The sequence below is a fragment of the Corylus avellana genome, chromosome 3, assembly GCF_965113065.1.
Source record: "Corylus avellana chromosome 3, dhCorAvel1.hap1.2, whole genome shotgun sequence".
Classification (NCBI taxonomy): domain Eukaryota; kingdom Viridiplantae; phylum Streptophyta; class Magnoliopsida; order Fagales; family Betulaceae; genus Corylus; species Corylus avellana.
Genome location: NC_142492.1, coordinates 31,660,830 through 31,687,489, shown reverse-complemented (window position 1 = coordinate 31,687,489; position 26,660 = coordinate 31,660,830). Strand labels below are relative to the sequence as shown.

The 26,660-nt window shown below is 33.5% G+C and overlaps 2 protein-coding genes across 2 annotated transcripts; one reads left to right on the top strand and one right to left on the bottom strand.

Moving 5' to 3' along the window:
* The first annotated feature begins 9,757 nt into the window (after nt 1-9,757).
* Nucleotides 9,758-12,292, top strand: LOC132173997 (Plant calmodulin-binding protein-like protein). Its single transcript, XM_088515011.1, has 2 exons — nt 9,758-9,792; nt 10,365-12,292. Exon 2 carries the CDS (start codon nt 10,397-10,399, stop codon nt 11,981-11,983), a length of 1,587 nt encoding a protein of 528 aa, XP_088371137.1. The 5' UTR covers nt 9,758-9,792; nt 10,365-10,396; the 3' UTR covers nt 11,984-12,292.
* An 8,695-nt stretch (nt 12,293-20,987) lies between these two features.
* LOC132175842 (transcription factor PIF7) lies at nt 20,988-24,755 on the bottom strand. The gene is given in 7 exon segments (XM_059587908.2): nt 20,988-21,267; nt 21,269-21,364; nt 21,470-21,871; nt 22,342-22,407; nt 22,502-22,606; nt 23,733-24,279; nt 24,703-24,755. Coding segments are annotated over 7 exon segments (1,248 nt in total). The 5' UTR covers nt 24,714-24,755; the 3' UTR covers nt 20,988-21,246.
* Nucleotides 24,756-26,660: the final 1,905 nt, after the last annotated feature.

Below are 26,660 nucleotides of genomic sequence, written 5' to 3'. Positions count from 1 at the left end.
AACAGTGAAAATCATCATTAGATCGTTGTTACATGTACTTTTATTTGTTATTTCTATACACCCACATGTATAGAAGGCGTGTAATCGTTGTAAATACACCAAGGCTTGTTTGGGTATGCTTAGAAGTAAGATAATGTAATACTTTTTAACTTTACGCTTAGTGCATCCCAATTGCAATATACTTCAAATACTTACCTACAAATTTATTATGAATGGGAAACTTAAAGGGAGTGAAATTGAAGGTTGAAAGTAAGGGAAAGTAATTCATTTGTTGTTACATGCCAAGCTAGCCACAATCATTTAGGTTTTTGCCCATCATGCTAACTTTTCCTTGACTCGAACAATTGGTCAATTGGCAGGAGCACTATGTATTGACCTAGGATTCCATGGGCAATGGAGATGCTTGGGATTCACTACATATATATATGTTGAGCCTTTGAAAATAGGCCTCCGATTTATCGAATGATCGAACACAATCCTAGCTCATCTATCTATTTGGACAAAGCCGAAACATTCCTTTCTACGACATCATTTGCATGATGTTGCTAGAAAGCAGATCAAATGCCATGCATGATTATTCAAACGTGTTAGAATATGAAGGGTATTTTCTATGTTAGTATTTTTTTTTCTTATTGGGTATTTGCCATAGTTGTTCGTTTGTAATCAAGTTTATTCTACCACAACTCACTTACCATATTTTCACTATAAAATAGACCTATCTAAAGCACAATTATATTCAACTCATTCAATACAAATTATGTAGTCCTAAAGAAAAAGAAACAACTAGAGAAGACGAGGATGTTTTTCTTAGAAAAAAAAAAAAAAAAAAACTGAGCGTCGACATTTCATTTTAACAATAGTGTCGTTTAATTAATAAATGAATACCTTTGCCCAAACAACGTGACAAACTGTGTTAGATGTTGTCTTTAATTTATTAATTAAACGATGTCAACTGTAATGGTACATTATGTCGTTAGTTTAATAAGACTTCATATTTTTTTATGTGGATAACGCGCGTCTTATATATTTGAAAGAACGATGAAAGGGTGTGAGCTGGCAGTCGTTTCTACTAAAGTGTAGAGAGATTGACGTTCTACTTAAACAAAAGTAGATAAAATCTTCACGTACATCACGTCGAACTTTTTTTAAAAATGATGTAAATTAAATGTGCTTGATTTTAGTAGTGATTAAACTATTTGTGAAGACCCTATATATATATATATGGCTATTTAGAAAACACTTGATTGATATATTTTTCAATGTAAAAAAGGGGCTGGGCTCGATCTAAAAAAATGTTCAATATACTTAAACTTGCTGAGCTATAAACTCACACATCAACTATGTAAAATTGTAGAGTAATTTTATAGATGCGGCTAAGAATAATGCCGACTCGTACACAGGTCTTAATTGCATATCAAGGGCTGAAAATTACAAATAATAATAAAAGATCAAATCTATAACAAATGGATATATATATATATATATATATATAACTCATCAATAAAACTCATCTTCTTCTCTCCATATATATATATATATATATATGGAGAGAAGAAGATGAGTTTTATTGATGAGTTAAGAGAGAAAGAAACTCCATTAATAGACGTACCAATAATTAATGTATACGTAGTTGCAGCAGGTTTGTGACGTTTGTCCAGGGAACAAGGTCCCGTGGATTTGGATCCCCTGGAATTCTTAGGAAAATTCTAGTTTATGAAATTTCAGATCCAGACCATCAATTTTCATCCAAAAGTCATTATTTTGCCACGTGTTCAACTACTAATAAAATAATAATAAATTTTTAATGATATTAATAATTATCATTATTTTATTATTTTATTAATAGTGGAACACGTGGCAGGATAATGGCTCTTAAATGAAAATGAATGGCTTAGATCTGAAATTTCAGAAACTGAAATTCCACAGAGAATTCCAGGGGATCTGAATCCAGGTCCTGTTGTACGTGTCAATGGCAAATGGTGCTAATTGTGGATCGGGATCCTAAGCAATAGCTCAAGAATTGCCCTTTAATTTTTTTTAAAAATCTTGACCATTGATTATCATCCAATGGTCTAGAATCTGCCACGTGTTCATTAATTAAAAAATAATAATATTTTACTATTTAATTTTTTATAAAAAAATATAAAAAATAATAATAAAAATATATGGGGTGGTCGGCCACCCCATTTGGCCATAGGGGGTGGCCGGCCACCCCACCTGAGACATGGGGGTGGCCGAAGCCACCCCCATGGCCCTAGGGGGTGGTTCGGCCAGCCACCCCTAATGTCTCAGGTGGGGTGGCCGGCCACCCCCTATGGCCAAAATAGGGTGACCATATTTTTATTTATTTTATAATTTTGTTTTATATATATATATATATATATATATATATATATATATAATTTAAATAATAGAATATTATTTTTTTTAATTAGTGGACACGTGGCAGATTCTAGACCATTGGATAAAAATCTATTGTCAAGATTTAAAAAAAAAAAAAATTGAAGGGCAATTTCCAGACTATTGTTGGAGATCCCGATTTATCCGCTAATTGTTTGGACAGCTGGAAAGGGTTCTCTGCAAATTATCTGAAAGCTATATATGGGTGACGATGGGGATGGAATTGAAGTATGCATGTGGATGGGGTCCCATGAAAAGATGTCTTGAGGAGGATTTCCATGCAAACTATTCGATCAATTGCATTTTAGTTCTTGGTTTTAACTTTTAACCACTTCAAAACAAAATAAAAAGAGACAATTATCTAATGTACTTCGTGGTTGGACGGTCGTGATCTAGGATCTTCTCTAACTATATATATATATATATATATATATATATATATATGTGTGTGTGTGTGTGTGTGTGTTGAGAGAATGAGAATCCAAGGTGCTAGCTTGCTAGCTACTTCAGTTTTGAACTTTCCCTGTCCTGTCTCTTTAATATTTTTGTTTTTGCCGAATTGTTAACTACCCATTCTACAGCTGCGACTGTTCTTTATGGACCACAAATGAATGCTAAAACCACTAGAAACTGCTTTAGAGAAACCCTAGCTTTTTTCTTTTAGCTTCCAAAGCAAACAGGTGTACATGTTCTTTGATTTGTGGTGGGGGCAATTCTCAACCTTAGGAAAGCAAGATTCAAAATCTATGCTGAGAGGGTCATTTGGACCCGTCTCTATACAATAAACCCTAGATACCTGCAATTGCCCGCAAATAATAGGTGTTGCTTAAGTTCGGACTTGAACACAAGATCTCGGGGTATAACACCGCTAATGTAACACCCCTACATTAAACCTTCAATTAGCTTATAGTATAATAGATCAACAACCCTAATGTTTTAAAAAATTTCATTTCAATTTTGAATGACATGTATAGTTCAATGATTGAAATAGAATTAGTTCAAATCTTCATTGTGCTAAAAAAAACAAGCAAAAAAAAAAAAAATCTAAATTTATAGTAGTATTATTCAATGATATTTTTATAGGAAATTTTTAAAATTTAAACCCTAGCCGCCACTTTGTCTTTCTTTGTTAAGATTTCTATTTTTTTTTTTTTTTTTTGAAATTTCACTTAATCCCTCTCACCACCCTCCAAAGTTAAAAAACTTTCAATTTAATGTATCAAACTTCTAATTTTTTGCAATGTCACACTTCCGTTAACCAACTCCAATTGATCCCCGAATACGCCAACACTAAAAACCTAACACCCTTATCAAATGGATGGTGGATTTTGTGTCGGGATGAGAGAAAGTTGAAGAAAAGAGGTATATAAATTTGTTTGTGTATTGCATGTTGTTTTATGTCTAAACTTTTGATTAAAATTGTGGGTTTCCGAATCCCAATAGTGATTATGTTGAAACATTTTCAAAATTAATATATATAAATATTATTTTGTGTCTTAGAAATGTTATAAAATGGAAGGTTTTAAAGACATTGAAAGAAGAGAGTCATATATTGAAAAGAGAGAAAGTGAAGTCCTTGGTACTTATAAGCCCCCAACAAACTTTAAGCTATTAAAAATGCTTGGGTGTATACACACTAGTGTATAATATAGTACGGTGCGAAACACTTGACACACACGTGTTGGTGTGCTTGGGTTGTGTAGTGATCTAATTCTGACCATTCATTTTTGGATTGTCAAAATCGTTCAATTTAGTGGTTTAATCTAAACCGTAGGATGCTTTTTGAATTTACTGGATTGTAATTAAAGTTAATTATAAGATCAAATTAACTTTGATAACGATTGAGATTAAATAAGTAAGATCTAATGGTTATTATTAGATAATTATTTAATCTAACGGTTATGATTAAGTGTCTGTTGGATAAGCAGTTTAGCAGTTGATGACTGTTAAATTAGCAGTTTAATTTCGAAATTATTTATGCAATTGAGTAGATAATTATCTCTAATTATTTTATTCTCTTAAGAACTCTCCTTGAATAGAAAATCTAAGGGTATTTTTGGTTTAATTTCGTTCGTGTAGAACGTAATTAAACTACATAAGTTTTCTGGGTTTCATTGTATCATAAAGAAATATTTGCTGTTACCTTTTTGCATACCATATCTGGCGAGGGCAAATAATTTCTTAAGGAAAGTGACGTTGTAACACACCTTAGAAGCAATTTCGATTTTCTATATTCTTTTTTTTTTTTTTTTAACAGAGTAGAGCTTAGCTAATTTGTGTCATTAATTAGAACTAAATTTGATGGCTCATTCTTTTGTTTGATTGAAGAGAAAATGAGGAAAATTTGGGCCTTTGAAGTCCTCTTTTTCTCCCAACTAAACAGATCCACTGTCCATGATTCGAATTAGTGCTTTCCTAGTGCAGTGCATGGAATATAAGTTGGGCCAGAAAAGAAAATATGGCATGATGCAAAAAAAATTTCAACAGAAAGTGGGCCAGAAAAGAAAATGGCAAAAATAATTAGCCCAAACGGCTGGGCAAAAATATGGTTGGGTGATTTGGGCCAATCATATTGACCCAAAAAAAATTGAGTTTGGGCCAAAGGCCCATTAATTACCGCCTACGTACCCTCAACCGCCACCAACTTGGCAGTGGTGGCCGGTTAATCTCGGATACAGCCATTTCGGTAAACTGTTGGTGAAATTACCAACTTATTGACTAAGGGCGGTGTAGCGAGCTAAACCACCATTACCGAAACCAGTGACGGAGGGAGGGGGGACCGGCATAGGCCACCAAAATAAGTAAAAAATAAAAAATATAATTTTAGTCATTTGGCCCCTACCAAAAATCTTTTGGCCCTATACAATAATTTTTTTTTGGCCCTATTCTTAAATTTTTTGGGCCATACCCATTATTATTATTATTATTGGCACTTCTAGCCTTACCCATGCAAAACTTGCATTTCAAAATTTCTAGAAATAAAAGAGACAGCTATTCACTTGTTTTGTGGTTTGGAAAATGGGAGTAAATGGGCAAACACATGGCAAGAGACAAGAGTGGCCGTGACTTTTTACTATTTATTTTTTCAAGTTTCAATTTTCTTTTCGTGCATTGTGTGTGTGAATATGAGAATTTAAGCGTAGGAATGGGCGCACCAAAGCAAGTGGAGACCGTAAGAATTATAGTTATTTAGTTGTTATTTAATAAGTATAATTATTTAATTGTAAACTGCAATATTTTTTTAATTTTTATTCTGTAATTATAGTTTGGGGTAGTCCTTAGTTCATAAAAACAAGCAATTTTTTTTTTTTTAATAAAAAAATTATAAAGAATAAAAATAAAAAATTCCTAGCTCCGTCCCTGACCGACGCCGACCCTATCAAGAATGAAGAAGCTGCTGCCCTTCATCTTCTCTCAAGCAACGGCTATGAAATTAGTTTGAAAATCAGAGGACTAAAATCAAGGCGGGCTAAACCTCACCTTGGTTGGTGAGGTTTACTCAAACTTAACAAAAACTTTTCATAGCCGTAGAATTCAGCCCAACCCCAGCTAGCTTACATAAAAGTTTTTGTTGTTATCTCCAGCTTAATCATGATTAAGCTAAAAACTAAAATTTTAACAGATTTAAAAGAATAAAAATGACGTAAAATTAAGGTTGGTATACATTGCAAAATGAAACTTGAAATAATTAAAACGTTGTAAACATGAAATACATATCAAATCCAATCTCTGGTTAAAGAAGAACAAATAACCATAGAAACTAAGGTTGTGTTTGGCAAACCCTTTTGACTTTGTTGCTGTAGCTGACGTGGTGTAAAGTTTTGAATTTTTTGTATTATTGAAAAGTGAAAAAATTTTGTTTTATAATAATTTTTTTTATTTGATTAGTAATAAAAAGTGAATAATATGATATATTAATGATTTTTTTTTTTTTTTTTGAAAAAATGGTGTGTGTATGGTGTTGAGGGGGATGAAATGGTTTGCCAAACACAACCTTAAATATTCAAGCAAAGTTAGGGTTAGAAAATTTTTGACACAACCCGTAAATTCAATATGAAATTTGTTGGTAATTAGGGTTAATGGATCTAACCGTTTAATTAAATGGGTCAGGTTAGGATTGACTTGTATAGTCTTATACCAATGTCTCGACATGACTCGAACCCGACACTCGACACCAAAACTGTCAATTTTTTACACGACCCACAACCTCAAATTATGATTGAATGGTCTAACACGTTTAATTAAATTGGTTGGGTTATGGTTGACCTATATAATCTTATAGTACTCATATATCATTCAACACGGCTCAAACTCGACATGTGAACATGAATTGCCACCCTAAGTAAAGTTAAACAATTGGGTATATTTACTAACTAATGATATGACTAAATGTTAATTTGGTCATTCAAGTTTCAAATTTTGTCAATATATATAGTTCTCCTTTTTGGAACTACTTTGATTTGATTATATTCCTCTGGTCGTATCTGTTAATTGGACATTGAATGAATGCCCAATTAGTCTAAAAATATGAGCATTTAATTGAAGCTTGCAGCAAGAATAAGTTTATATATAATAGTTAAGAGGGTTGTCATTTTGAATTTCTGGCCATCTAACTTACAGTGTCCTTCAATTCCTATGAACCAGAGTCACCAGATCGACAATTATGTGCCACTCCTCCATTAAACCTCAAGATCAAACGTCCTCCAAACCACACTTAATGACAAATAACTTGCCATTATTATCATCCCTCCACCTTACTCTATCCCTACTAATCATATTTAATTGGGTTTAAATCACGAGCAGTTAATATTGAATAACTGAGCTCAAACTTATAGACTAAGACTTAAGCAATTTTTAGGTTGAGACGTGTCCTAACATGCTATATTATGGTCTTACTGAAAGACTTCACATTAATACGTCGATCACACCCTCTCTAATAAGTGGTATCATAGCTATGGTACATTGGCGTATGCACAAACAAGGATTCCTGAAGTACGAATGAAAGTGCAGAAGATTATTAAATATACACGTGTGAGTACACATAAAAAATATAAAATAAAAAAAATAAAATAAAAAAATCAGTCAAAGTCTCATAGTTAATATTTGCATGATTGAGCTCAAAGCTATAAATTTAAAGTTATAGGTTGAGCGGTCACTAGCGAGGGAGCAAGCAGAAGGTCAGGTGCATGTATACCTAAAATTGAAGAATATATAGTTGCCTAACCTAGTGTTGTCATATTGACTAGAAACAAATGCTCAGGAAAAAAAAAACTAAGAACAAAAACTTAAAAAGATCCCTTTTAAAAAAAATAAAATAAATAAACCTCCAGAGATTATATACTGATATTTACAACGAGGAACTAACTTCCTCTCGTCCATTTTCAACTTACTTCAAAAGAGAATATAATGTGCATGGTATAACACAAAGTTTTTTTTTTTTTTTTTTTTTTTCAAAATTCAAATAGGGGGAAGGGGAATTACATGCAATAGAAATAAAGAAAATCAGACAGTGAAACCGCGGGCATTGGCCGGGAGCTAGAGAGCCAAAGAAGACGTTGAGCGGGGTGCGTAAAAGGTCGAGAGTGACATAAGAAAGTAGATCGAGATTAAAAAAAAAAAACGACTGGAAAACCAAGCCCTTTTCGGCGTGCAACATGGTGAAGATGCATGCCGAGCAGCGAGGTAGAGAAGGTTACCGACTACCAGGAAGTTGGAGGAGCAGAGCAGCCGTGCAAAGTGCCCACTTGATTCGAACTTTAGACCTAATGGAAATATTACCAAAACCAAAGTCTTTACCACTTTAGTCAACTCCTTAGAGTTATTTAGGGTTTCTAGAATATATATATATATATATCTACTTCATCGGAGAACCGTTCGACTAGCTCGAGAAAACACCTAGCCTTCAAAAGCTTGTGTTTGTCGTGAATATATATATATATATATATATATATATATATATATATATATATATATATATATATATATAAGCTTTTGAAGGCTAAGTGTTTTCTCGAGCTAGTCGAACGGTTCTCCGATGAAGTAGTTATGGCATCGCAATCATTTGCCAGTTGGACGAAGTTTTTTGACAACGATCATTTCTCTTTTTGGGACCCCCCCTATGTTTTCTCTCTCTTCCTTTGGATATGCCTTAAACTTTAAGTTTTTTTTATTATTTTTTTTGTTTTATTTTATTTTATTGTGGAAGAGAGGGATCGTTAATTTGTTAATGCCCTTTGTGGCTTTTATCTTCTTTCTTTATTTTTATTTTGGTTAAATAGTTGTTGAATTTACTCGAAAAAGATAAACGTTACCTCTATTTTTGCTACCAACAAACTGGCATTCTCTTCTCTCACAGCCAATCTAAGGTAGTTACACCAAGTTTTGTATGGCAACCAACCAATGTTTCCAACTTTAGACCCAAAACTTTGTGTTGGGTCTCCCATTGTTTATGTTGTCATTCACAAGAAATAATATTGCAGAACAAGAAAGGTATGATCAACATGATATATTGTCTTAAGTGGTTTGGATTCTATTCCTCACAAGACATGCTTTCTGTTAGCAACTTTATAAATGGGTTTGTCTCAGTTTGTCCTATGGATGTGATACTTCATGAAAAGACATCATTTTTGTTTCTCTCAAAGTGGGGATTTTAAAGCATATTGCAAACAGGTTTGTCCCTTTTTTGATCATACATGTTTGATGAGAAATCGAGGTTTTGATTAGGAAATTAGAAACGGGTTGGTCTTTGCATGTTTTACTTATAATGTAATTGTTAATCACAAACTATAGATTCGAAGCTGTTAATTACACACTATAAGCTTATTTGGAGGCTTAGAAGTGGTGTTTTCAAACATTACTTTCGGAATGTTAGCGTTTCAAGTTACGCTTTTAGTGTTGGTAAATTCAGTATCAAAACATATTTGATTGTAACTTTTGGTTTAAGGTTAAGTCGGTGAAAAAGTTGATCCAAGACATGCATGTTTATTCAAGATTATTAGTTTGTGCAATTCATTATGAATGTTGGATATTGGTGGTGATTTCTATTTGTGTGGATTTTCAAGTGCGCTGTAAATGTTTGAATTTATTGCCATCACAAGAATTTGTTTTATCTTTTGATGAAAGTCATTTGTCCATGGATCTCTATTCTCTGATTCTCAGCTGAGTCAAAAGGGTTTTCCTATATATATATATATATATTATGATTCTAAAAAGAAATACATAGATGAGGAAATATAGTTATTTGCTCTCTCTCTCTCTCTCTCTCCCTAACTTGTTCATACAGAAGTTTATTCTTTTGTCCATTGATTTTGACTATCCTTTTCATAAAGTTTTCAGGTTCTGCACAAGGGCTCAATAACTAAAACAACAGATCCTTGGGACAGATTAATCCTGGTATTTGTTGCAAAAATCTAGTTTTGTACTTTGCCCCTTTAATTTTTTTTTTTTTTTTTGCTTTTATTGTACAAAGGTTAAAAGCGTTTAATAAAAATTAATAAATTTAATTATTTAATTAATACTCTAACGGCCTAAGCCTGTGCAACTTAAATATATTTTTCACCGATAAAAATAATCTTTTTAAAACTGTGCCAAGGTTTCTGACTCGAAAATTTATACACAAACGTTAGTTTTTGCAATTAGTGATTTAACAAGATATCAAAACAGATATTATACTTTCAAGACAACCGGTGATTTAGCGTTGTTGTGGTTAGTTCTTTACATTGCTTTTGGAAGCACCCAATTAGCCCTGAATTTAAGCTAATGCAAGTAATTAAATGGAATATATATATATAAATATATATATATATATATATATATATATATATATATATATATATATATATAATTTTGCATTGTTTCTTAAAGAGTGATATCTCAGAGGAGTCGTGTGTAAATGTGTAATGCATTTAATTTGCTCCCTTTTATCTTCACCTTTTTCTCTCTAAAGAAATTCTCATATGCTGCAGGCTTGTGAGTTTGCTGCTTAATTGGGTTATTAATGGCTGAGGAGAGCATTGAGACTCCACCAACTCCAAAAAGAACAGAGGCTGGACGCAGCCATGAAAGGAGGAGTGAGACTCCACCAATTACTCCCAAAAAGATAGTGGCTGGACGCGGCCATGAAAGGAGGGGTTCTACTGGAATGTTAGATAGCCCACGCAGTAGTACTGGATCATCAGCAAAGATTCCTTCTCGTTATCTCCAAACTTCACCATCTTCCTGTCATGATTTGTGCAAATATGGAACCAAACATGGTGTTGAAGCAGCCAAGCCAAGGGATTCATTTCGAAAGATGGTTACATCTAAGGGAGGTAAAATGGAGCTTCTTGATCAAAATTCTGTTGCTTCAACTGAGAGGAAGAACAAATTAGCAATCAGTACTCCTAAGGCTTCTTCAGATTCCAGGATCCTGCAGAAACCCAGTAGCCCTGTTGTCATCAAGGAAGAAGTTTCATCCTCAACAAAAGAAATAGATGTTTCTGTGGAAAATGCTGGCGATCTAAAGCTGAAGTCTGTGCAATCAAAGCCATTTTCAAGTATTCAAAGGAACAATGAAATCAGAATAAGCAGGGAATCACCAGGATCAGGTTCAGATAGCCCAAGAAAAGGCAGAGAGTTGAGAACCTCCAAAAATATGGGTGAGAAAAAGGCTTGCTTGCACACCAAGCATTCTACCAAAAAGGTTTCAAGCATGAACACTAAGAATGAAAACAATGTTGTAAAAATCGAACCAAAGCAACCAAGCAATGATGTTGTTCTGGAGAAGACTTTGTACATTATTGAAGCAAGTAGTACTGATCAGAGCAAAGGTATCCATAGCTCTGCTTCACTTCCATCTTCTGAGCAGAATAGCTTGACACGCACGGGATCGGGATTTATTGCAGCACCTCCATTCTCTTCTCTGTCTCTTGGGAAGAAAAGCTCGAGGCATACAGGTTCTGGAAGTGCTAGATCATCCTTATCTTTATCATCATCTTCCTTTTCCCCATGTGAGCCTTCCCACAGCAAAGAAAATGGTGTGGAAAAGTTAGCAAATGCAGAGATGGAATACAAGAGTAGGCCTAGAAAGGGTGGAAAAGTTAGCTTGGACTTCAAGGCTTCCCCATCACGAAAGCTGAAATTTAAGAGAGCAAAGGTGGTTGATCTTCAACTTCATTCTGATCAGGACAATGCTCCAAGGAGACTCAAATTTAAGAGATCAGTGAGATTGGTTGGTGAGAGCCAGAATGGTAAAGTCAATACCAGAAAAAGTGGCATTGACAATGGTACTAAAATGAAATCTGAGAAAGATTTTCGGAGATCCAAAGATGTTCAAGGTACAAAAAGGAGAAACTATGGGAGGAAGGAAATTGGTGACATTGAGAATGGTGGTAAAATGAAATCCGAGAAAGTTGTTCTCAAACACCAAAATGTGGAAAGAAAACAGAAAGATGGTCGGAGTCTATATAATAATGTGATCGAAGAGACAGCAAGAAAGCTTGTTGTGAGCAGGAAAAGTAAGGTGAAAGCTTTGGTTGGTGCTTTTGAAACTGTTATATCTCTTCAGGATACCAGAGTACCCTCAGTGACAACTATAGCATGTTGAGTTACAAAAGCTCTGATATTCATTGAAAAAATGCTACTGAATTTGTATATAGTAATGGTGAGAAAGACAAGATTTTCTGTAGGCGGCATATGGGTGTGAGCACAAGATCTTTTATGTCAAGTTGCAATGGCATAAATGGGGAGAGATTCAACTGATCATTGAGAAAGGTGTTTGAAAGAGAGAGAAGCTGCTTTTTATTGTGTGTGCTGCTCAAGAGTGATCTGCTCATTTCTGTTCCATATTCTTCTGCTTGGGGTGTTTGATTTCTGTTTTTACTTTGTTATTTGGAAAACTTGTGGGCATGGCAGGTTTTCCATTTTATGTATATTGTTATGTGGAATAAGATTTGTCATTTTAATGATAAATGTTGTATGTATCTAGTGCTTACATCTATGCATGCTCTATATTTTGTGTGAGAGAGGCTTTTTAAGGCTTTGGAAGTGGTGGAACTAGAAAGGGGCGAAGAGTTGAAAATAGGTATACTAATACGGACAAGATTAGTTTAGTTAATAAAGTCTCTTGGTATAGTGGATCAAATTCCACTTATATTAGGGATGGAAGGATTTAGGTCACGTTTGGTAAGTAGAATGACTATTTTATTAAGAAAATGAATAGATGTCGAGAGAAATTGAGAACTCAACTCCAATACCAAGAGAACCTTAAAAAAAATACAAGCAAACTTTGTTTGTTGTTTTCTCTCTAATGCCAAAATTTTATATAAGAAGATGTGTAAAGCTTGATGTTGAATTCGCTCTCTTCTCTCTGTGTGTCTCTCGTAGCTTTATCTCTCATTTCGCTCGTTGTCTCCATTGCCTCTTTGCTTCCCTTGTTGACGTGTACTATTCTTTTTTAGAATAATAAAGTAACCAAACAAATAGAATAGTTATTCCCTTTTAACCTCTAATTTACGTACCAGACGTGCTTTTTGGATAATCAAGAACTAAGAGTTTGTTTGGGATTGCGTTTGAGAGGTCTAAAAATGTTTTTAATACTCAAAAAGTCCGTTTGAAGAAAAAAGTACTCGTTTGGTAAAAAAATTAAAAGTGCTTTTAAGGGTCTAAAAAACTTTAAAATGACCAAAAATCACTTTTGGTAAAAGCTTGAAAATGAATTTTTTGTTCAAAAGCTCTATTTCTCATACGCAATCCCAAATAGGTTCTAAGAGCATGTTTGAGATTGTGTTTAAAAAATAAAGTTTTTAAATCAAAAAGTACTTTTTGACAAAAGCTTCATTTTTATAATAAAAATGTCAAATAAGTACTTTTAGAATTTTGTACCAAACAAACCCGTTTTTGTTTAGCACAACATTTTTGATACTAAAAATATTTTTTAAGCTCTTTAACGCAACCCAAAGAGATTCTAAATGTTGTATAGCGTACCAAATATATATATATATATATATATATATATATATATATATATATATATCAATGGAAGAAGGGCTTGGGTTTTTTAATGTCACAGATATAAGAGTTGGGCTTCGATTAAAGTACCAGCGCCCAACCCAGGTGTAAGGGTGAGAATAGGATATGTCAACTTATACTCTAAAGCCCACTCCGTAGTCAAAGTTGCCACAGAGTTATGGGGAGATTTTCTTTTTCTTTTTTTTTGTGGGTCGAACAAAAAAAAAATTCCAACCCAGTTTATAAATTGTTATGTATTTTTTAAGAATGTGAGAAGCGTTTTTCTTTAATAGTTTAATTAAAAAATTATGTGCTTCTTGATCGTGTGATTATTAAAAATTTATTTACTTCTTACGTGTTAATTAAAAAATAATGTGTTTCTCCCGTGCTAAATGACACGTTACAAATTTATAGAAGATATATATATATATATCCAACCCAATTTGAAAGAATTTTGTGCCCCATAGAGTAAGAGCATGTTTGAAATTGCGTTTGAGAAAAGCTTTTAAGTCAAAAAGTGTTTTTTGAAAGCTTTTGTCAAACGTGTGTTTTGGCAATTTTTAGGCTTTTTATACCCTTAAAATCGCTTTTAATTTTTTATCAAACGAATAATTTTTTTTTCAAACGAATTTTTTAAGCATTAAACACACTTTTAAGCCCGTCAAACACAATCCCAAACAGACCCTACAAATAAAACCAATTTGGGAGATTGCACCACGTTTGGTCCTTCCATAGTGCGAGACCTATCACTACAAAAAAAATGATATTTTCTGACGTGGCTACAGTACTAGAATTGTTGCCACGTCAGAAAATTTCTGACGTTTGAATTTTAAAACGTCAGAAAATAATTTTCTAACGTGTGAATAGTGACACGTCAGAAATTTTCTGACGTGTTACAACAGACACGTCAGAAAATTCTGACGTGGCACACTGCCACGTCAGAAAATTCTGACGTGAAAATGTCCCACGTCAGAATTTTTCTGACGTGGCACATTGCCACGTCAGAATTTTCTGACGTGGTGAAATGCCACGTCAGAAAAATTCTGACGTGGAAATGTCCCACGTCAGAATTTTCCTGACGTGGAAATGTACCACGTCAGAAATTTTCTGACGTGGCATTTTGCCACGTCAGGAAACTGTATATATTTATAAATATATATATATATATGGAGATAATTATATATAGATATATAATTATGTATAATTTTTTTTTTGGGAGACTTTTTCTGACGTGCCATGTGTGGCACGTCAGAATTTCTGACGTGCCACACATGGCACGTCAGGAAACTTCCTGCTTGGGCGGGAGTTTAAAAATTTTCCCACTTTTTTTTTCTTTTTATTCTTGCCTCTTCATTTATTCCCCACACTCTCTCTCTCTCCTCTCTCAATCTCCCTCTTCTGATCTGCACAGGACGGAGCTCCTCTCTAGGGGAAGAAGCAAAGAAAATGTGAAGAGCAAAAGAAGACAAGCAGCAGAAGATTGAAGAATAGCAAAAGAAGAAGAAGAAAAATGAAAGAAGAGAAGCAGATCTGCTTATCTTCTAGAAGAAAAAAAAAATAAAAGGAGAAGAGAAGAAGAACAAGAACAAGAAGAAGAGAAGATAAGAAAATTTTTTGAGTTTTTGAAGATTTTTGTTGGGTTTTGAGGTTTGGGTTTTTGATTTTTGGTAGACTTTTTCGGTTTGGGTTTTTGTAAATGGAGAAAAGAAGAGAGCTAGAGACAGTGAGAAAATGGAGAAAAGGGAGAACATGGAGAAAAGAAGTAGATCAAAAACGAATTGAAGAGAAAAAAAGAGGAGAAAAGAAGCAGCTGGCATGGGGAGAAAAGATCTGCAGAGAAATTCGCAGAGAAATTTGCAGAGAAATTCGAATTTCTCTGCGTGAGGGAGCTGTACAGCAGGAAGGTGTGCATCACCTGCACGGCAGGAATTCTCAAAAAAAAAATAATAATTTAAATTAATAAATTTTTAATTCAAAAACAAAATTTCAGAAAAAAATTTTTTTAAAAAAAAAATTAATTTTTTAATTTTCTGACGTGTCAGAATTACCACGTCAGAAAATTTTCTGACGTGTGAGTGGGTAACACGTCAGAATTTTCTGACGTGTTACCTACTCACACGTCAGAAAATTTTTTTTCCTGACACCTACGTTTCTGACACTCGACACGCGTCAGAAACGACCCGTCAGAAAAATTTTCTGACGTGTCGGACACTAGAACACGTCAGAAAACGCCTGTCATTAAAAAATGGTTTTTTTTAATGGATCCATATGTATAAATAGATCCATATGTATAAATGGAGCAAATTCATGCCATTTTCTCATTTAGGCTTCATTTGTTTTGATGTAAAACTTTTTTTTGAAAATATTTTTAGAAAAAAAAAAAAACTATGCATGTTTAGTACAATCAAAAATCTTGATCAAATTGAAAATATTTTCGATTGGCTAGAAAATCTCATTTAAGCCAAGTAAAATGGTTTCTCTTTTTTATTTCCGTAAATTAATCATTTTTCGAGTTTGAGCTTTTCATTCCCGCATATACTTTCTTTTGCAATTCATTCTCCGCTGCTATTAGAGCCCTCCAGGGGTGATCGCGGCCACCCCGAATTCTTACTGGGGGTTCTTGGCCACCCCCGATGCCACCAGGGGTGGCACGGCCACCCCTAGGGCCTACTGTGGGTAGCCTGGCTACCCACACATTCAACCATTTTTTCTTTTGCATTTTTTGTTTGCTTTTTTTTTTTTTAATTTTAATTTTGAAAAAATTAGAAATCTTATGGTCTTTTTATTAATTTTAATTAAATTCATTTTCTTAACTAAATACATATTCTGCAAACCAATTGACGTCTTACAAGTTCCAAGGCATATTTGATAAAAATGGGATTTTCCCATAAAGACAGCCAGGATGTGCGAGTTGCATGGTTGAGAGCAAAGGGATAATGGGTGAGACTTTTTCATATTCCAAATTAGTGTACAAAATTCCCCCAATCAATCTCTTATTTCCAGCCTCTGACAAACATGCAGATATATGGTCCATAAAACTTTATTCTTTGAATCTTTCCTTTTTTATATTTTATTTTTAATTTTGGAGGTGAAGCCTTTTGCCCTATATTCCACCCACATTAATTATGAGCCTCTTGGATTGTGGATGAAAGTCGTTTGGTATATCCAATTAAAACAAAGTCGTTTGTTATTGCATCATGTGGAATTAATGCTTCAACTTCATCCCATGGAATCTCAAAATTGGTCCCCCTTGGCTTACCACCATAGCATATGTGTGGTTCAAGTCCAACCCCAACAAATGCAAAAGCATGTGCTAAAGGATTTGGCTTAGGTGATTTGAGTTAAGATCGCATTTTTTTTATGTGTGAAATTGCAATATCAAACTTACCCTAAATATCTTTGTCACCATTTTGACATTTTCTTTTCAATAAGATACCAAAGTACACATACAACTTAAAAACCAAATTACTATTTTCTTTAGCCCCCTTAAGTAATAGCCATTTTTTGATAAAGCACCATGGGTTGACAATTGTGACATTTGGGTTCATCAAATTACTATTTTGTTGTAAGGGAAAATTACAGTTTACCTTCTCAAAGTTGACATCGTTTTTCAATTTGAACATTAAATTTTCAATTTTTGCAATCCACCCCCACAAAGTTCCAATTTTTTTTCAATTCGACCAATATTATCCCAAAATTCCTATATTACCCCTAATTTTTATTTTTATGAAGAAAAAAAAAAAAACAAATTTGGGGATGCAAAAATGGCCAGATGGCCAAAGGAGTGGCTACGGCCACCCCGAATTTTTTTTAAAAATTTTTTATAAAAAAAAATTAGGGGCAATATGGGAAGCTTTGTATACAATTGGTCAAATTGCAAAAATTTGAAACTTTGGGGGGGTGGATTGTAAAAATTGAAACTTTAGTGTTCGAATTGAAAAACGCTGTCAACTTTATGGGGTAAATTGTAATTTTTCCTTATTGTAATTACGTCTTCCAAAAATACCTTTGTCTTGAAACTTAAAAAGCCAAATTTGGCCCTCATAATTATTAATCAATAAAAAATTAGGAAAAAAAAGAAGGAAATGGGATGGTAGGTGGCTCGTTGGCCACCCCCACCTCATGGAGTGGTTTGCTCACCCTTTATGTTTTACTTTTATTTTTATTTATGTTATTTTATTATTTTATTTTATTTTTATTTTTTTAAAAAATGGATAGTATAGGCAAGCTGATAGAAAAGTGGTAACATGCCTAGCATATGACCACTTTTCCATCCAAACGAAGGGCATCCTCTAACAAAGTGGCTTAAATGTAATGAGAAACTGATAGTTTGACGAACCTAAGTATCACAGTTGTCCGTTCGCTAGACTTTATCAAAATAATTATTAGTTGAGAGGGTTAAAGTATATTTAACTCAAACTCTTCTAAAAAAAACCTAACATTTCTAAATGACTAAAAAATAAAACATATTTTTATTTTTATATATTAAAAAAAAAAAAATTTAAAAAAAAACATTGTTACATAAAACATTGTAAAGAGTGGTACTGAATCTAAGATAAAAGGAAATAACGCTCTTTTTGCCCACCTAATTGGTATAACAATCAAGAATCTAAGATAAAAAAGAAGCCTAAGGTTACATTTGATACATGGAATGAACATTCATTGGAAAAAAAAAAAGAAAAAGAATTTTATTGGAAAAGGAAGAAAGTGGAATGGAATAATTTTGAAAGTCTTTTTCATGGCCGAGAGAATGACTATTCCAAATATTAGAATATATGTATATTTTAACACCAATTTTATTTCACTCCACCTTCTTCCCTTCATAATAGAAGCTATTAATTCTTCCTAACATAATAGAATTCTATCTACAGAACGTACCCTAAATCTAGAATAAAAGTGTAGAGTTTTTTCTTAAAAAAAATTATATAATATGATAATTTGATGACAATAATAAATGAAATGTAAATGACTTAGAGAGCTCCTTCCATCAGGATGTGGTGTAAAAGTCTTTTTTATAGCATTTAATAGAAATTTGATACATCGAGTAAAAATACCAAATACAATGGAGATGAAAATACCGTATCTTTAATTCAAATCAATCTCATGGACTTTTTCATTCGTCTAACTCAACGCCCACCATCCACCATCGAACCCCCTACCCACCCCCGAGCCCTCAACACCGAAGTTTTCAAAACCAATCAAGATGGTGGTTCTGGTGTTTTGTTCAATTGGTATTTTGTTAAGAGGATGAAAATTATTTGGTATGAAGGGTTATAATATTTTTAGTGTTTTAAGTTGAGGTATCTGCTTCCTATTGGATGGTACAAAGTACTCAATTTACACAACGACCTGATTAAAGTTATTTTCAATGACTTAATAAGGAAAATACTAATAAACTTAATTTAAAGTGTTAGAGAGATTAATACCTCGGGTAGTTTTTTAGCGAACTTATATCATTGCATGTTGAGACATCACATAAACTAAAAGCTTAAACCTATGAGTTTGGGCCCAACAAAACATATTTCTAATGTGGGACTCTATCCTTTTAGGACTCACACATATATATACTCAAAAATAGAGAATATAAAATATTCTAATATAAGAAGAAAAAACTTTATATCAAAAACATAGAATAAAGGAGAATATAAATATTCTAACGAAAATGATCAATCAGAGAATGGTCTTTTTTGACTTCATTTATATATAGGCCGACAAGTTTGGTCCGAAGATGTTACGTGAATACTTTTATATACACATAACGGAATAGATTGCTAGGTTTTGAGGGAACCTATACATTTTAGATTCGTTGAAAAGAAACCTAAAATCTTTTCAAACACACAAGGTTTGGAATAATTTTTTGTTTTTTTTATTTATAACATAATGGCCTTTAAATAGGCAAATTATTACAATATTTTCTAGGACTGGGTCATCAGCTCTTATATAGAATAAAATAAAAATAATATCAAATAAAAATAAACACAATAAAATATTCAAATATATCATATATTTTAATATATCCTAATATTAATAATTGTTCAGAAGAAATGAGGTATCCCCAACCCCAAGCAAGCAATACATCCTTAGAATTAACTAAAAACTGTTTTATAGGCCAAAGATTGGTTTTGTCGACCACAAATGTTGCAGCGGGATATCGGAGAATATGATGAATTGAAGGATCTAATTTCCAGTCTTGGCCGGTGAAAGCTATTTGACATGACAATCCAAAATTACATTGTCTTTATTTGTAATATTTCTGAGCATTGACTCTTTGCATGCATTGAAAAAAAAAAAAAAAAAAAAAGCCTCATTATTATTAACATGTTGAAAGTTGAAACGTTGGTAGCCTTGACAAAATAGGTGGAATTCGGATGATTTATTTTGTAGTTTTAAGGGTTTATATGTTATTACATTGTGAGTTTGTTGTTATGATATTTAAAAAATTTAAATGACATGGCATAATGTATAGTATTAAATGCAAAAAAACAAAATTAATCTTCTCCGTTTCACCTTAAATGAAGAAGATCGATACTCGTCCAGTAGTAACAAGGATTATTATTATTATTATTTTTTTGACATGTCCGCATAAGAGGGGGAGGGAGATTCGAACTAGTGACCTCCACTTCATTAAGTGTGGTCCCAGCCGATTGAGCTACCTCTTGAGGACAACAAGGATTATTTTAATTAAGCTTTCGATGTCATGTGTTGAACCAAAGAACAATTTTGTTGAATCACTAATTATTCTAAGAGTTTATAAACATATAAGAAATTGTTAATTTAATCATTTAATTAATATTTTAACACTTTTTCTTTTTCTTTTTTCACATGTGGGCTCAAGATCTCACTTATTACTCTCTTTTGAGGCCTAACAAGTTGAATATTTAATTGAAATGAGAGGTGGTAAATGATGGAGGCAAGGTTTCAACTCAGAACATTTGTTATAATATTATGCTAAGTCACCAGTTATCAGCTTAAATTGATATGAACTAATTAATTTAATCATTTAAAGGGATAAAGGTGAAAGGTATGGCCATGGACATGGGTCCCTAGAGTAAGGGTTGAAGGTTCATGGTGCAAGCACAAAGGAAAGTCCATAGAGTAGGGTAAATGTGCATGGTACAGACAAAACCCACATAATACACAAGCTTAAGTGATCTTGGAGATAACCCAAAATATTGATTTCGCTTGAGGGAGAGTGTTGCAATGTGGTGATATAAACTCACATATGACGGGGAGATTATTGAGTATACGAGTGTGAGCGTAAAAAAAAATTGATTCCCACATTAGAAAGACATCACAAGTTTGAGTAGGTCTTTTTTTTTTTTTTTTTTTCATATTATTATTCAAAAGAGGGAAAAGGGAAAGGGGAAAGAAAAAAGACAAAAGCCAAAAAACAAATTACAAATGAGGGTTCTTACCACTCCTAATCCTAAGAGAAGAAAGAAAAGGCGAGTAGTGGGTAATGTTTCCAAACACTGAGTAGGAAGCAACCCATTTAGCAATTGAATGTGCCCGGAAATTGGCACATCTTGAGACCTTAGACTTGAGCTTGAGTAGTTAATATAGCATTGTTAACTCTAAATTCATAGACTTAAATTTTTAGATTAAATATATAGTATATCAACATATATATTATATTATGGTCTCACTAAAAAACTCATCGATGTACCATTTTCCCTTGCAAAAGAAACAAATCTTGTCTAGAAAATTCTGAAAATTACATGGCTGAAAATAATAATAATTTCCAAATGGCAAACAAGACGTCCTACGTCAAATCCAAACCCCTCTACCGTTATTCTTTTAACCCCTAGCGTTCTTTATGTTGCTTTAATTTGCATTATTGATGCATGTTGTCCTCTATCCTCAGTCACTTCGAACATGGTTGGTGTGGTTGTGATGAGCTGCTCATTGCCTGTGTGGTCTGATTGACTTGTTGCCGGTAGAGGGCTCCCATCTTGTTGTACATGTCCATATTCATCGACTGCAGCAAAAATTATATTCATCAATTAATACAAGCAGAAGGAAATAAATAAATAAATAAATAAATAAACTATTATAGGACTATCATTCGATTAAAATGACGTACTTGTGCTAAAAATGCGGAATATGGATCCGGCAAAGAAAGTGAAGCATTGTTGCCCAGGTCAGGTTTTGGCTCAACCGGAGGATGCGTTGGAATCACGCTGGAGGGCACCACAAATGGAGAAACGAATGTAGGAGCTGAGGCAGCAACTGAAGCTGGGTGGATGAGCGGCGGAAGAGTTTGAGGCAAACTGCGTGCCATGTTAGCAATGTCAAGCATCCCCACGCCCATCCCTAGCCCGACTCCCAAGCCCATCCGTGCTAGGAGAGACATTTGAATATGTTGCTGCATCCCTAAAGGCATCATCATCTGGGGCATGTTTCTCGCAGTGCTCATCATTTGAACTTGTGCTTGAAGTTGTTTCAAGTATTCAATTACCTCATCAAGCATTGAAGCTTTGTCGGTCTGCAATTTTGATAGCCAAAAAATTTCAAAGTTTTCACTAACAATTCGCAATATCTATATGCTTGACCGGCCTTTTAATATTTAAAGGAAACTTCATTTATCATTTCTGATCTTTAATTTCATCACTTTTGTTATCATATCCTTAAACTATAAAAAAGTCAATTTAGGGTTACCATCTTTTAGAAGTGTGCAATGTCAACTCTCCCATCAAAATTCAGCTTAAATCAATCCTAATGATAAATTTAGACAGAAATACTGACATTACAAACTTCTAAAAAATGGTAACCCTAAATTGACACTTTTTAATGTTTAAAGGTATGATTGTAAAAATAATGAAAGATCAATAATGGTAAGTGACGTTTTCCTAATATTTAAAGAGATGGTGAAAAAGAAAACCCTTAAAAGTAGAAGTAGTGAAAGTATGTATGTATAGATTCACACAAATGTAGATTAGAGAATAGTTTTCTGACCTTATTTGCATTTGGCACCAACTTCTGCAGGGTTTTCATCTTCTGATTAATCCTATCTCTCCTTTTCTACACCAATAATTTCTCATTAATTAGCTATAATTTAATCTCATTAATACATATCTCATTAGACACAGCATGGAGAGCTTAATTAAATAATTACCCTTTCAGACTGGTTATGGATAGAAGCAGCTCGAATTCGTCTTGTTGAGTGGGAGCGGCCTGTTTCAGTATTGGTCGTCTGATGCCCTTGATCATCTCGGTTTTCCTATTAAAAGTAAAGCAAAACTTTACTAAATTCAGGAAAATTAACAATATATGTTCAACCTGAAATTAATAAACATGCCATGTATCACTAAAGCAGTCACAAATTTTGTTTAGAGCACTTACATTAATGGCTTAGCCATTTCTTATTTTTATCTAAAATAGATAAGCAAAATAATAATTAAAAACTCCTCTATTGGATTATGCATCTCAAATGCAAAATACCTTTTTTTTTTTTTTTTTTGCATTTGTGAACAGTGACTGCTACATGTAGTGGGCATTGTTCACAAATCTATCTCATTAATATACTATTTATCTCTCCACATCTCTCTTTTCCTAAAATTTTCTCCTACTATTAATTCTCTCTCCACATCCATTTTTTCCAAAGGTTGAAAAATATGATATTTTGAAAAAATACAATCCTTATAAAAAAAAAAAATAAATGATATAGATTAAAAAAAAAAAAAAAAGATAATCGGATGTATGATGTCTTTTAAAACTTATTAACTAAACTAAATAAAGTTGGTTTTGATTAGCCATTGTACATAAAAATATACATAAACCAATGTGAATGCTCTAATTAAGTAGCTAGGCCTTATCCAAAGACAAAAGGGTTAATATTTTGTAATTAGGAATTAGTATAATTAATAACAAATTCATTAATTATTATCCTTCAATTATTTAAAAACTTATAGTCATAAATCTTAAAGTAATGTTGTATACCCCCACCACTATCCCACTATGATGCTTCGTACGAGGGCCGGGATAAGATAAGATAGTGGTGGGGTATATAGCATTACTCTAAATCTTATAAAATGACCAAAATTCACATAAAATGACCACATGTAAATTAAAGTGTTCAAAGAATTTGGCTTAATTAGGTGCTGCATGCATAAAAACTAATTAAAGCATATATATATATATATATATATATATATATATATATATATATATATATTTTGTAGTTTTTTCAACGGTTTAGATTTAATTTTAGTAATTATTTAAAAACTTATAGCCAATATAAATCTTATAAATATTGTAGTTTTGTGCTCCAAAATTCACATATATAAAATGACCACATGCAAAAATTAAAGTGCTTAATTATTAAGAAATAATGAATTTGTACGTACCGATCGAGATCCACTGTGATGACAAGAAGAATCTTCATCAGTGGTTTTGGTCTTGAAGCTCCGAGTAGATTCAAACGAAGCCCGTGTCGGTGTCATCATAGTTGTGTCGTTGTCCCTACAAAATGTACCGCTGGCACTCACACTGCCACCGCTGCCACATGTGCTGCCGTCAGCAATGTTTTCATATATACTTCTTCTTCCAATATTACAATATTGCTCTGAATCTGAAGAGCGTGTTCGTTTCTTCACCACCGACGCCGGTGCCACCTGGACTTGGCCGCCGGAACTCTGATCAGGCCATTGCCCGCCGGAGGAAGCTATTCTGGCTGGGGTATTATGGTGGTGGTGGTCGTGTTGGAATATTATGTTAGGCTTTTGGTTGTGGTGGCATGTTGCTTGGTGGACTATTGATTCCAGTGTGTCCCCGGCAGCCCTACCACCACCCCATGTGGCCTTTGTGGGGGTGGTGGTGGAGAGGAGCCCGCCGATCCCATGCATGGCTAGCTGCCCGTTTTCCCATGTCAGCTCTGCCACTTCATAATTTGACCTGAATTTCAACATTAAGAAATAGTAATTAATAAGTGATTATTATAACAAAAACATGTTCTATAATTTTGTTTTATTTTGTTGTATCTAATTACCATGCGGAAGAGAATTGAAAAAGATTTTCTTCATTTTATAGTAGAGATTTTAGTTTATAGTATCAACATGATAATATATGTACTATTAGACCCGATGATTGTTTTCTTAGGATTAAATTATAGCACATTTCAAGAAGAAAACTATAGGTTGTGTTTTTTAATTTGAAGATTAATTAGCTTATAACAGATAATGGATATATAATAGAACAACACAAAACTATAGATTAATCCATCTTGTGCAAGGAGAAAAAAAAAAAAAAGAGAGAGAAGAAATGATATATGGAAAGACTAATTAATCACATAAATGAAGAGGGAGAAAGAAATAAAACCTTTCTTTCATCTATGGACAACGAACCTAATTAATGAGAAAAGAACACAATAAGGTGGAAAATTAAGCAAAAACATGTAAAAAGAAAATTAGAGAAGCCAAAAACAGATATTGATTATTTCCAAACTGAAGATTAACATCGGACAAAAACAAGGACAAACTATAGTTTGGTCGTTTTATATTGTAAAAGGGTTGGAGAATATGGAAATTATCAGACAAGAACGAAGAAAACTTGGGAGTAATAGGTAATGGTTTCGGGATGCACGAATGTGGATGTGAGTCTTGGATATGCTGCTGCATTAAATTTTTTTTTTTTTTTGAAACAAGAAAGTACTCAGGAGTATATATATATAAACCATAAATTAACCAGAAAAGGGTTCTCTCAGAATTGAAGTTTTAAACTCATAACCAGAAAGAAAGAATAAAAAATTAAAAAAAATTAAAAAAAAAAAAAAAAATTGAAAGAAAGAAGAGAGTGTACATGTGCACAAGAGCAGCAGTAGTACTACGGGGGTGGTTCTGCTCGTTGTGCACGTGAGAGGATCTGTTTCCTTCTTCTCCTTCGACTTGTTCTTGTCTTTGGTGCCTTAGATTCCAGCTAGGTACTACAAACTCACTCATCATTTCTCTCTCTCTCTCCCTCTCTCTGTCTCTCAATGAACAGGAGCTTCGGTTTGGATACTCTTAAGGAATTGTTTGGCCGGGTCCCCTTTAAATTGATAATGTCACGTTGGTTTGATGGAGATCTTTCACAAAACATGTGGTGGCTAGAAGAAGAATGAGAAGGAATATGATTTATGCCTTTTCTCCTTCCCCCACCACCCTCCAAGCACTTGGCCCAGGGTTATTTATGTCATTAATGCTTTGATGTACGTGTGACATATATATACATCTCAGGGGTAAATGTTCATGTTTTGACGAAATTTTACTCGCTCTCACCAACTTAAGTATTAGAAGTATTCATCGTTGGCACACTTGACAAGCTTTTATGCTTATAAATTATCTTTGATTCTTTTGCTAGTATTCTCGTTTGAAGTCTCGGTGTGCGATCATCTAAAACAACACTACACTACTTACCGTGAAGTAATGCACGCCGGCAATTTTTTTTTTTTTTTTTGGTAATATTAAAAAATTAAAAAAAAATGAAAATAGCCTGTCGTGCTAAGCACGCCGGCATGCTTAGAATCACGGCCCCTACACTTATGTTATCTTGCTTTCACTTTCTCTGTATCATTATTAATGTCTCTTAGCGGGTTGGCATAACAAATTTCGTCAGAAGTCTTAAACCATATATCAAGATTCATTTGCATTTTCCTAACACAATGAAGGTTGAACAAAATGATGTTGGGTTTGGATTGGACTTGATCAAATCAGGTTCTAGGTTTGGTCAATCACAATCAAGCACATTAATGAGGTTTGGTTGAAAATTGTACTAGTTTTGGCCACTTATAGTGGGATCCATAAGGTGTAATGTGTTGTCCGTTTTGCATGCATGCAATACGAATAATTCATAATAGAGAGCCTTTAGCTCTATCAATTCAGGTAAAGAGTTCAAACATATGATTTAGTTGTATGAATATCTGTCCCAACAGATGAGGCCTAAGAGCATTTCCAGTAGCTACCCGGTCATCTTCCCTAAGTTTAAGGATCCAAACTACTTTTTGCTTCCCTATGTCAATTTGCACCCCAATAGCTTCTCTTAATGCTTCCCTATATCATTAAAATATTATTATTTTTATTTTACCTTTTTTATATTTTATTCCTTTAATTTAACCTTTCTTTCTCTCTCTCATCTCATCTCATCTCATCTCCGTCTTCTTCTTTCCTTTCTTTCCCTCTCTGCCTCACTCATCTCCATCTCACTCTCTGCCTCACTCTCTCGATCTCCTTAAATGGTGAAGTCTGGTGAGCATATATGATTTCTCTCTCATCTCATCTCCGTCTTCTTCTTTCCTTTCT

Bases quoted from the DNA above. Each gene is read 5' to 3' on its own strand.
- LOC132173997 (XM_088515011.1), top strand. From the start codon at position 10,397: ATGGCTGAGGAGAGCATTGAGACTCCACCAACTCCAAAAAGAACAGAG.